Consider the following 12145-nt stretch of genomic DNA (forward strand, 5'->3'; position numbering starts at 1 on the left):
GTGACCTCCTTTTGGATCTGGGAGGGATATTTATACCCACGCTGGACTAGAATTCTCTGTCAATTATACTCCTGCCATCGGGTGAGTTAAGTTGACCCAGGTGTTTTGTTTGTGCCTTGTGCCTGCACTACGTGTATGTTCCCTGGTTCTGATACGGTCTGTACCTCACTTTGCTATTGCCTGTTGATTCTGTACCTCGTTGTTTGGCTCTTTTGGTAATCGACTTCTGCTTTTCTCCTGACTACGTTTTTGTCTCACTCCTTTTGTCCTGTGCTGTCCTCCTGTTACTGACCTTGGTTAGTCTGACCCCGCTCCCGGCATTGCCGGTTCTTACTTTCCACCTTGTCCTCCCCAGTTCACACGAGTACTAGTTCTAACCTTTAGGACCTTCCTGCTCTGGTCACGTGATCCACTAGGTCATTGTCTGTGTCTCTGCACACAGTCACTTCTGCCTGCTACTTTCTCCGTCCCTCCCCCTCTGGAGAGTGTGCTCGGTAATCACAGTCTTCTACGGTACTGTTCTCTCTCTAGTGTGTATGCACCGCACATACTGTCTGTCTCCTGACAATCTATACCCTACCTTTGTACTACACTTGTGACTGTATACCTGTATATTATTCTTGTGACTATATACCTGTATATTTCTAGTGCGCATTTTCGGCGATTAAATATAAAATTAATCTTGGGTTGCTCTTTAATCTCGATTCACGAATCCCCATGTCCGCATGCTCGGTTGGTCAATTGTAGGCTACCCGGGTTAGTTTCTGACCTGATATAAGCCTGTTGTCAGACGGGGCTTAGGTCGAACAAGGAACTGGTGGCAGAATACCATATTGTTTTAGTGAGGAAATATATATATATATATATATATATATATATATATATATATATATCCCCTCTCACTGGGAGCACCTCACTAACTTGCACCTATAAGGGAAGCCTTTCAGGCGAATTTTTGCCCTCGGTGCAGTTCCCTGACTGACCTGGAGCAAGTGGTGGCACCAGGGAGCCGATCCCTGCAGGTCCTTCTCTCCCCTCCCCCGAGGTGAGCGAAGTCGAAGCCCCCATTCCCCTGTGAGATTCTGTTAGGGCTGACAGAATGCACCAAATACTAAAAGATGGTAATAAGGTGCGTTCGCAGCCTGGGGTCCACCGTGCAGGGGTGGTAAACTGCTGCTCAGTAATGGCCAACGTTATATGGAGGTATAATAGAAAAACACGTGGGTTAGCGTCACCCGATGTGTACAGGGGCGGACTCTGTTGCTTCACAGAGCCGCACTACCGCAGAACATAAATGCCGGAGCTTGTTTAAAGCTCACAGAGCTTGGCAAGGGAGCGCACAGAATGCGGTCACAGAACTCTGCCCCAAGGACACGGGGTCAGAGTCCCTCTAGACCTTCTGGGCGCGTGGCGTCGCACCTGCGGACGCCACTATAGACGCTGACTATGGTGAAGTGTCGAGCACGTGCACCGTGGCGTGCAGAGCCAGCGGTGGACACTGATGCCAGTCTCAGACTCTGCCTCTACCTACACCTAAGCCTGGGCGCTTAATAGGCTAGGCTGCACAACACATGCGTACCAAGGGTAGGGGATTCTTAATAATATTAACCGCTTCCCGACCGCCCACAGTAGATAAACGTTGGCGCTTGCTGGGCTTTGTGCAGCGCCGACGTTTATCTACTGTCGGCGGTTTTGTGCCCCCCGGGACCCCCACATACCTTACAACGCGGGGATCCCGGTGCACAATGCATGCTGGGACCCCCGACGTCATCGAGACCTGATTGGTTCAGGTCCTGATGACGTCAGCGTCACAGGAGCAAATGGGAGCGATCGCTGGGAAAGCTGCTTGTTTCCCGGCGATCTCCCTCATTGTAATGCGGCTTCTCCCTCTGATCTCACTGACAGATGATCAGAGGTGAAGCAGCGTTACTGTGTGACTAGATCGCTGCCTGGCACAGCTGATCGCTGCCTGGCACAACTGTGCCAGGCAGCGATCTTGTCACACAGTAACGCTACTTCTCCTCTGATCATCTGTCATTGTGAGATCAGAGGAGAAGTCACGTTACAGTGTGCCAGGCAGCGATCTAGTCACATAGTAACGCTGCTTCTCCTCTGATCATCTGTCAGTGTGAGATCAGAGGAGAAGTGGCATTACTATGAGTCAGATCGCAGCGCAGCGATTGTGACGGGAGTATTCTCCAGAGCAAGGAGGGACAACAGGCCTGGGAATAATCCAACAGATTTATTGACCAAAAAACAGGAACAACACGAAGGTAATTTGCAGAGTCCCAAAATAAGTCCACAGGAAACTGATTCGGGGGCACCTCCCGACAATCCTTGTGCCAGATCACAAAACCATAGTCCTTTAAGAGTCCCAGAAATCCACCACGATCACACAGAGGCCGAAGCTTCCTCAGACAGCCTCGTCCTACTCTTTTAGCATCCAACTCACATCTGATCTTAAAGCAAGAATGTATTGTCAGGGCTCCTGGGATCAGTCCATCTGAAGGGGGGTAGGGGTCACACCTACTATTCAATGGTTTGGTCCATCAGAAGATTCTAGAAATGTAAGGGCTCCACTTAGTCTACAGGATGTGTATTGTAGGTTATCTTCTGCTTAGGAAAACAATAGCCAAAGTTCCACTAGCTGTTGACACAAGCCTAAATTAGATTATGGTCCAGGTACATCACAAGACATTGCAAGTATTGGGGGAAGGAGACATGGTTAATTTACAGCAAATGAACCAGAGGAAAGTTAAATGACATATTATACAAAATACAGGACAGGGCAAGACTGCAAATCATGACAATCCCTTCCCCTCCCAATTTGTGTACGTACTAGGGACCTCTACAGGTCACTGGTTAAGTACACACAGGCATGGCTGACAGGACTCAGGGCTCCTCTTGCCTGGACAGTCCATCTGCATTTTGGTGTTGGCTGCCTCTTCTATACTGTATGGTAAAGTTATAGGGCTGCAGTGCCAGGCTCCATCGTAGTAAGCGTCCATTGTCCCCAGAGACTCTGTTCAGCCAGGTGAGGGGATTGTGATCAGTAATGACAGTGAATTCTCGTCCATACAGATACGGCCTTAGTTTCCTAAGGGCCCACACTACAGCCAGACATTCTTTTTCAACAGTTGCATAGGCCACTTCCCGGTCCAGCAGTTTCCGGCTGAGGTAGGCAATGGGGTGCTCGTCCCCAGCTGCATTCACCTGGCTGAGGACAGCTCCCAGTCCATAAGCAGAGGCGTCCGTCTGCACAATGAATCTCCTCTTGTAGTCTGGAGCAGCCAGAACAGGGTCACAGACCAGAGCGTCCTTCAGCTGGTTAAAAGCCTCATCACAGGCTGGAGTCCAGATCACCAGCCGGGGCATCGTTTTCTTGGTCAGGTCGGTAAGAGGCTTGGCCACAGTGCTGAAATGAGAAACAAATTTTCGGTAATAACTGGCAGTGCCCAAAAAAGCCATAACTTGTTTCTTAGTTTGGGGTACAGGCCAGTCTCTAATAGCCTGGATTTTGGCAGGTTCGGGACGGAGCTTCCCTCCTCCTACTCTATGCCCTAGGTACTGGACTTCACCCATCCCCAATTGGCATTTATCTGGTCGAATGGTTAGGCCTGCTGCAAGAAGCAGGTCAAGAATAACGGCTACTTGGTTCAGATGTTCCTCCCACGTCTGGCTGAAGATAGCGATATCATCCAAGTAGGCACAAGCAAAGTCACCACATCCCCGGAGGATCTGGTCCACCATTCTCTGGAAGGTGGCCGGGGCATTCTTCATTCCAAAGGGCATATTTAGGAATTCATACAGACCAAAGGGGGTTATAAAAGCGGACCGTTCTCTCCCCTCCTCCGTCAGAGGGATTTGCCAGTATCCCTTACTGAGATCAAAGATAGTGACATATCGGGATCCAGCCAGTCGGTCTAGAAGTTCGTCAATACGAGGCATTGGGTAAGGATCACTGACGGTATGGTCGTTTAGTCGTCGATAGTCCACACAAAATCGAGTACTCCCATCCTTCTTGGGTACTAACACCACAGGAGAGGCCCAAGGGCTATGGGAGGCCTGGATTACCCCAAGCTGTAGCATCTCCTCCAGTTCGTGCTGCATGGTGTTTCGAACTGATTCAGGTACCCGGTAAGGAGCCTGTTGTATGGGACGGATGCCCTGAGTGTCCACATGATGTTGGGTGACGGTGGTTCGACCTGGTTGGGATGAGAAAGCAGCACGTCTCTGTTGAAGCACTCCCAGCATCTGGTTTTTCTGTAAGGAATCCAGGTGATCTCCCAGAGGAACCTGTTCCACAGTGGATGGGGCTCTCGCTGCTTCCACAAGATCAGGTAGGGAGTCCTCATCCTCTTGACCGTCCTCTGAAGCTAGCCGACAGCTTGCTATCATTGGAAGGGTCCGGTCATGGTACTCCTTAATCATATTCACATGGACAGTCTTTTGTCTTAGCCCCTGATCATCTAAAGCAAGAAGGTAATTGGTGTCATTCAGTTTTCTGAGAACCCGGAAGGGACCCTCCCATGTTGTCTGCAGTTTATTCTGCCGATGGGGAACAATCATTAAGACCTGTTGTCCTTCTACAAACTCCCGGTAGCGTGCTTTACGGTCATACCATGTCTTCTGTCTGGTTTGAGCCATCCGCACATGACTCTGGGCAAAACTAGCAAGTTGGGCCAGGGTTTCTCGCAGCTTTAGGACATAAGGGACAACAGGGGCCCCTGTATCTTCAACTTGCCCCTCCCAGTATTCCTTGAGCAGGGTTAAGGGTCCTCGGACCTTTCTTCCAAAGAGTAGTTCAAAGGGGGAGAACCCATTGTCCTCCGGGTGAACTTCCCGATAGGCAAACAAGAGATGGGGTAGGTACTTCTCCCAGTTTGAATCTCTGTCAGTGAAGGCCCTCAGCATATTCTTCAGAGTGCCATTAAATCGTTCACAAAGTCCATTTGTTTGGGGATGATACGGGGTCGTGCGGATCGCTCGTACTCCACAGGTGCGCCACAGACACTGGACCAGCTCTGACATGAACTGGGAGCCTTGGTCCGACAAGATCTCACTGGGAAATCCTACTCTGGTGAAAATGGTAACCAGGGCCTCGGCCACCTTGGCTGCAGAAATACTTGACAAGGCCACCGCTTCTGGATATCGGGTGGCATAGTCCACAACAGTGAGAATGTACTGCTTTCCAGATTTACTTGGTTTAGCCAGAGGTCCAATGATATCAACAGCTACTCTTTGAAAGGGTTCTTCTATTATAGGGAGCGGTTGCAGGGGTGCCTTTGGGTGATCTCCGGGTCGCCCTCTACGCTGACATATGTCGCAAGTTCGGCAGAAATGCGCCACTGCTTGGGAAATCCCAGGCCAATAGAAAGATTGAGTCAATCGCCTCTCGGTGCGGGTTTTGCCTTGATGGCCAGCAGTAGGAATATCATGAGCAAGGTGTAATAGGGGAATTCTGTATTTCTGAGGAACAATCAGCTGTTTGCTATAAGTCCAGGGCTTATCTAGGGAGTCGGCATTGGTAACCCGATATAGAAGTCCATTTTCTCTGATAATTCTTTCTCCATTCTCCCCTAGCTGCCCTATTTCAGCTCGAGCTCTAAAACTAGCTAGGGTGGGGTCAGTCTCCACTTCTTGTCTAAACTGAACTTTATCCCAGGTAACATTCATATTATCCCCACAAGAAGAATCACTCACCGGCTGTGACGGCAGTTCTGGTGGCCTCATTTCCATGGATGGGTTGTACACGTCCACATTTGCTGCTCTCTTGGCTTGACTTCGGGTTACCGCACCGACAAAGTGGCAATGAAGATTCCCCACATCATTTCCTAGAAGAACGTCTGCAGGGAGGCCGCTCATCACACCGACCATGCATTGTTTGGCCCCAAAGCCATAATCCAGGGTCACACTCGCTCTTGGAATATATCTCTGGGTACCTCCAGCCAATTCAATGGCAATTCCTGGTCCCTTTTGAATTGCTTCTGGTTGAATTACTCGGGGATCGGCTATGGTGAGAAAAGCCCCAGTGTCACGGAAGCCAACAACTTTTTGACCATCCAGCACGACCTCCTGTAGATGTTTGTGCTGAAGATCAGAGGAACAGGTGGCTGGGGCTCGCACCCCATAGACTCCTGGTAGGGAAGCCAGGATATCAGAGTCACTTGGCAAGTCATCAGGCACTGAATCCATCTCTTCTCCAGGTGAGGGGGTCTGTAGATAATGAACAGGCAAAGGCGGTCTGTAGGTGTTCTGCCTCCGTACACCTGGACATTGGAATTGCATATGCCCGGGCTGCCCACATCCATAGCATCTGCGCTCTGGGATTCTTCCTCCACGTCGTAGTCCCAAAGGTGGAGCAGGAGTAATGCGAGGCACAGTCACACGAAGGTCACCATGAGTTGATGGTCTAGTGGGATGGTGAATATTGGAGGCAGAAGGACCAGGGGCCGCCAGCGTTGGGGGGCTGGTAGTGTTTTTCTCCCTGAGTAGTAATTTTTTCCACTGAGGCTTGATGGTGAGAGCCTCATCAGCTAGAGCTGCAGCTTCCTCCACTGTTGCTGGTCTCCTTTCACGCACCCATTCCCGGATCTCAGCGGGGCACTTAAAATAAAACTGCTCTTTTAGGATGACCTGCAGGAACGTTTCCCAGGTTATTGCCTCCTCTGCCTCCAGCCAGCGATGACATATATGTTTGAGTTTGTGAGCATACATCTTGAAGGACACTTCCTCATCACAGGCTAAAGTACGGAACTGAGTCCTGTAAGTGTCTGGGGTTACAGCATAATGTTCTAGAATAGTCTGTTTAATCTCCACATACTCACAGTTCAACCGAGGGTCCATAGCTCTATAGGCTGCGGCAGCTCCACCCTCTAAGAGCCCCACAAGATGTCGGACGCGCTCCCTTTCCGGGACTTCCATTAATCGACACTGATGCTCAAAGTCCAGGAAGAAGCCCTCAATGTCACCGGAAGCCTCATTAAACGGCTTGAAGTCTTTGCGGGACACTCTGGGGAGTTCCCTCATGGGGGATGCTGTGGGTACAGTCTGTCTGGAGCTTCTCGCTGCCTCCAAAGTGATCTCCCTCTCCAGCATTGCCCTCTCCTCCATCCTGCGCTGCCTCTCCTTGGCTGTGCGCATGACCTCCCTCTTATCTTCTATGGTAGCCTCTTCTCCCAGCAAGGCCATCTCCTCCTCGTACCACACAACCCACTGACTTTTTTGGGTATTTACCTCCGACTGCCGCCTTTCCTCTCTTTGCTGTGAGGATCCTTCCTCAGCATCATCTTGCAGGTGAACTGCTTCCAAAGCCTCAATCAGCTGCTCCTTGGAGAGTCCCTTGTAGCTGACTCCCAGTTCACGGGCCTTTGTTTGTAGGTTCACCGCAGTCCAGTTCTTGTACTCTGCGGTGCTGGTTCCAGATGTTGATGGGCCGTTGTCCTCCATTCCTTCTGCTCTGATCCCACTGCTGCCACCAGTTTGTGACGGGAGTATTCTCCAGAGCAAGGAGGGACAACAGGCCTGGGAATAATCCAACAGATTTATTGACCAAAAAACAGGAACAACACGAAGGTAATTTGCAGAGTCCCAAAATAAGTCCACAGGAAACTGATTCGGGGGCACCTCCCGACAATCCTTGTGCCAGATCACAAAACCATAGTCCTTTAAGAGTCCCAGAAATCCACCACGATCACACAGAGGCCGAAGCTTCCTCAGACAGCCTCGTCCTACTCTTTTAGCATCCAACTCACATCTGATCTTAAAGCAAGAATGTATTGTCAGGGCTCCTGGGATCAGTCCATCTGAAGGGGGGTAGGGGTCACACCTACTATTCAATGGTTTGGTCCATCAGAAGATTCTAGAAATGTAAGGGCTCCACTTAGTCTACAGGATGTGTATTGTAGGTTATCTTCTGCTTAGGAAAACAATAGCCAAAGTTCCACTAGCTGTTGACACAAGCCTAAATTAGATTATGGTCCAGGTACATCACAAGACATTGCAAAGTATTGGGGGAAGGAGACATGGTTAATTTACAGCAAATGAACCAGAGGAAAGTTAAATGACATATTATACAAAATACAGGACAGGGCAAGACTGCAAATCATGACAGCGATCTTGTCACAAAAATAAAAAAAAGTAAAGAAAAAAAAGAAAAAAGCAGGTACACAGGTTAGGTCTAGGGTTAGGGTTAGAGTTAGGGTTAGGGCTAGGGTTAGGGCTAGGGCTGGGTTAGGGTTATGGTTAGGGCTGAGATTAGGGTTAGGGGTGTGTTGGGGTTAGGGTTGGAATTAGAATTGGGGGTTTCCACTGTTTAGGTACATCAGGGGCTCTGTAAATGCAATATGACGCCCGCAGACCATTCCATCAAAGTCTGCATTTCAGAACGTCACTACTTCCCTTCCGAGCCCCACCGTGAGCCCAAACAGTAGTTTTCTCCCACATATGGGGTACCAGCGTACTCAGGACAAATTGGACAACAACTCTTAGGGTCCAATTTCTCCTGTTACCCTTGTGAAAATAAAAATTGGGGGCTAAAAGATCATTTTTGTGGAAAAAAAATGATTTTTTTATTTTCACGCCTCTACATTATAAACTTTACTGAAACACTTGGGGGTTCAAAGTGCTCACCACACATCTAGATAAGTTCCTTGGGGGGTCTAGTTTCCAAAATGGGGTCACTTGTGGGGGGTTTCCACTGTTTAGGTACATCAGGGGCTCTGCAAACGCACATGACACCCGCAGACCATTCCATCAAAGTCTGCATTTCAGAACGTCACTACTTCCCTTCCGAGCCCCACCGTGTGCCCAAACAGTAGATTTCTTCCACATATGGGGTATCAGCGTACTCAGGACAAATTGGACAACAACTTTTGGGGTCCAATTTCTCCTGTTACCCTTGTGAAAATAAAAATTGGGGGCTAAAAGGTCATTTTGTGGAAAAAAAAATGATTTTTTATTTTCATGGCTCTACATTATAAACTTCTGTGAAGCACTTGGGGGTTCAAAGTTTTCATAACACATCTAGATAAGTTCTTTAAGGGGTCTAGTTTCCAAAATGGAGTCACTTGTGGGGGGTTTCCACTGTTTAGGTACATCAGGGGCCCTCCAAATGCGACATGGCATCCGATCTCAATTCCTGCCAATTCTGCATTGAAAAAGTCAAACGGCTCTCCTTCCGTTCTGAGCTCTGCCGTGTGCTCAAACAGTGGTTTAGCCCCACGTACGGGGTATCTGCGTATTCGGGAGAAATTGCACAAAAAATTTTGTGGTTCATTTTCTCTTTTTACACTTGTGAAAATAAAAAAAAATGGTTTTGAAGTAAAATGTTTGTGAAAAAAAGTTAAATGTTTATTTTTTCCTTCCATATTCCATTCATTCATGTGAAGCACCTGAAGGGTTAATAAACTTCTTGAATGTGGTTTTGAGTACATTGAGAGGTGCAGTTTTTAGAATGGTGTCACTTTTGGGTATTTTTTGTTATATTGACCCCCCCAAACTCACTTCAAATGTGAGGTGGTCCCTAAAAAAATGGTGTTGCAAATTTTGTTGTAAAAATGAGAAATCGCTGGTCAACTTTTAACCCTTATAACTTCCTAAAAAAAAAAAAATTATGTTTCCAAAATTGTGCAGATGTAAAGTAGACATGTGGGAAATGTTATTTATTAACTATTTTGTGCGATATCACTCTCTGATTTAAGGGCATAAAAATTAAAAGTTTGAAAATTGCAAAATTTTCTAAATTTTCGCCAAATTTTGATTTTTTTAACAAATAAGCGCAGCTCATATCTCAAAAATTTTACCACCGTCATGAAGTACAATATGTCATGAGAAAACAATGTCAGAATCAGTAGGATTTGTTGAAGCGTTCTAGAGTTATGACCTCATAAAGTGACACTGGTCAGAATTGAAAAAATTGGCCCGGTCACGAAGACAAAAACAGGCTCGGGTGTGAAGGGGTTAATAAATTTTATTTCTATAGCGCCGACATATTCCGCAGCACTTTACATTTCAGAGGGGACTTGTACAGACAATATACATTACAGCATAACAATAATCAAATAGATCATAACAGATACCAAGAGGAATGATTGCCCTGCTCGCAAGCTTACAATCTATGAGGGAAAAAAGGGAGAACGAAAGGTGGGTGGTAACAGTTGCCCTGTTTGTATGGACCAGCCATAATGTTAAGTGTGTAACAGTACAGACACAGAGGGCTAATGGATGCATAAAGCATGTGGGAACATGATGCGGGGAACCTGGTTATGGTAAACACTTGTGGCTGTGCCACATAGGGATAGATTAGGTTAATGCATTGAGGCGGTAGGCCAGTCTGAATAAATGAGTTTTCAGGGCACGCTTAAAATTGTGGGGATTGGGGACTAATCGTATTGACCTGGGAAGTGCATTCCAAAGAATTGGCACAGCACGTGTATAGTCTTGGAGACGGGAGTGTGAGGTTCTGATTATTGAGGATGCTAACCTCAGGTCATCAGCAGAACGGAGGGTGCGGGTAGGATGGTATACTGAAGCAAGGGAGGAAATGTAGGGTGGTGCTGAGCTATGAAGAGCTTTGTGGGTGAGGGTAATAAGTTTGTACTGGACTCTGGAGTGGATGGGTAGCCAGTGTAATGACTTTCACAAGTTAGAGGCATCGGTGTAACGATTGGCGAGGAATATGATCCTGGCAGCAGCATTCAAGACAGATTGGAGGGGGAGAGTTTGGTAAGTGGGAGACCGATTAGAAGAGAGTTACAATAGTCGAGACGAGAATGAATAAGAGAAACGGTAAGAGTTTTTGCGGAGTCAAAAGTAAGAAAAGGTCGAATTCTAGAAATGTTTTTGAGGTGCAGATAACAAGAGAGAGCCAGTGATCGTATGTGAGGACAAAGGAAAGCTCGGAGTCAAGTAAGACCCCAAGACAGCGGGCCTGTTGCTGGGGAGTAATGGTGGAACCACACACGGAAATGGCAATGTCGGGTATTAGTATATTAGTAGCGGGAGGATACACAAGGAGTTCAGTCTTTGACAGGTTCAGTTTCAGATATAGTGAGGACATGATGTTAGACACAGCATTTAGACAATCGCCGGTATTTTCTAGATAGGCTGGCGTGATGTCAGGAGAAGAAGCGTATAATTGGGTGTCGTCAGCATAGAGATGGTACTGGAAACCAAATCTACTGATTGTTTGACCAATAGGGGCAGTATACAAAGAGAAGAGGAGGGGGCCTAGGACTGATCCTGGAGGAACCCCAACAGTAAGGGGAAGATGAGCGGAGGAGGAGCCAGCCAAAGATACAGTAAAGGAGCGGTCAAAGAGATAGGAGGAGAACCAGGAGAGAACGGTGTCTTTGAGGCCAGTGGAATGGAGCATAGTGAGGAGGAGTTGATGATCCACAGTGTCGAATGCTGCAGAGAGATCCAAGAGAATTAGCATGGAGTAATGACCATTTGATTTAGCTGTTAGTAGATCATTAGAGACTTTAGTGAGGGCAGTTTCAGTAGAGTGTAAAGAGCGGAAACCGGATTGGAGAGGGTCGAGAAGAGAGTTATCAGAGAGATAGCGGATAAGACGGGAGTGGACCAGGCGTCCCAGGAGTTTAGAGATGAAGGGAAGATTAGAGACAGGTCTATAGTTAGCGGCACAGTTTTGGTCGAGGGATGGTTTTTTAAGTAGTGGATGTATGACGGCATGCTTAAATGAGGAGGAAAAGATACCAGAAGAGAGAGAGGTTAAATATTTTAGTTAGGTATGGGGTGACAGCAGGGGAAAGGGGCTGCAGTAGATGTGACGGAAATGGGTCACTGGTGTAAGTGGTTGGGCGAGAAGATGCAAGGAGCCTGCTTACTTCTTCTTCTGTGACTAGTTCAAAATCAGAGAGTGAGGTAGATGCAGTGGGGGAGGGAGGACAGTGCATGGTATGAGTTGATTGGGAGATAATTTCCTGTCGGATCTGGTCAATTTTTTCTTTGAAGTAATTGGCCAGATCGTCAGCTTGAAGCTCCGTGGTTGGGGCCTGTACTCTTGGGTTGAGTAGAGAATGAAAAGTGTCAAAGAGACGTTTAGGATTATTGGACAGTGAGGTGATGAGGGTGTTGAAATAGGTTTGTTTGGAGAGGTGAATGGCAGTGTTGTATGTTCTAA

At 47.6% G+C, this 12145-nt stretch overlaps 1 protein-coding gene across 1 annotated transcript; it reads right to left on the reverse strand.

The window, feature by feature from the left end:
* Positions 1-2356: 2356 nt before the first annotated feature.
* On the reverse strand, positions 2357-7049 carry LOC141055691 (uncharacterized). Its single transcript, XM_073552379.1, has 2 exons — positions 5704-7049; positions 2357-3415 (listed from the first exon to the last, which is right to left on the reverse strand). The coding sequence occupies exons 1-2, from the start codon at positions 7027-7029 to the stop codon at positions 3341-3343; spliced, it is 1401 nt and encodes a 466-aa protein (XP_073408480.1). The 5' UTR covers positions 7030-7049; the 3' UTR covers positions 2357-3340.
* Between the last annotated feature and the right edge of the window lie 5096 nt (positions 7050-12145).

Source organism: Dendrobates tinctorius, unplaced genomic scaffold (genome assembly GCF_039654945.1).
Source record: "Dendrobates tinctorius isolate UK_male_01 unplaced genomic scaffold, ASM3965494v1 ptg000189l, whole genome shotgun sequence".
Lineage (NCBI taxonomy): Eukaryota > Metazoa > Chordata > Amphibia > Anura > Dendrobatidae > Dendrobates > Dendrobates tinctorius.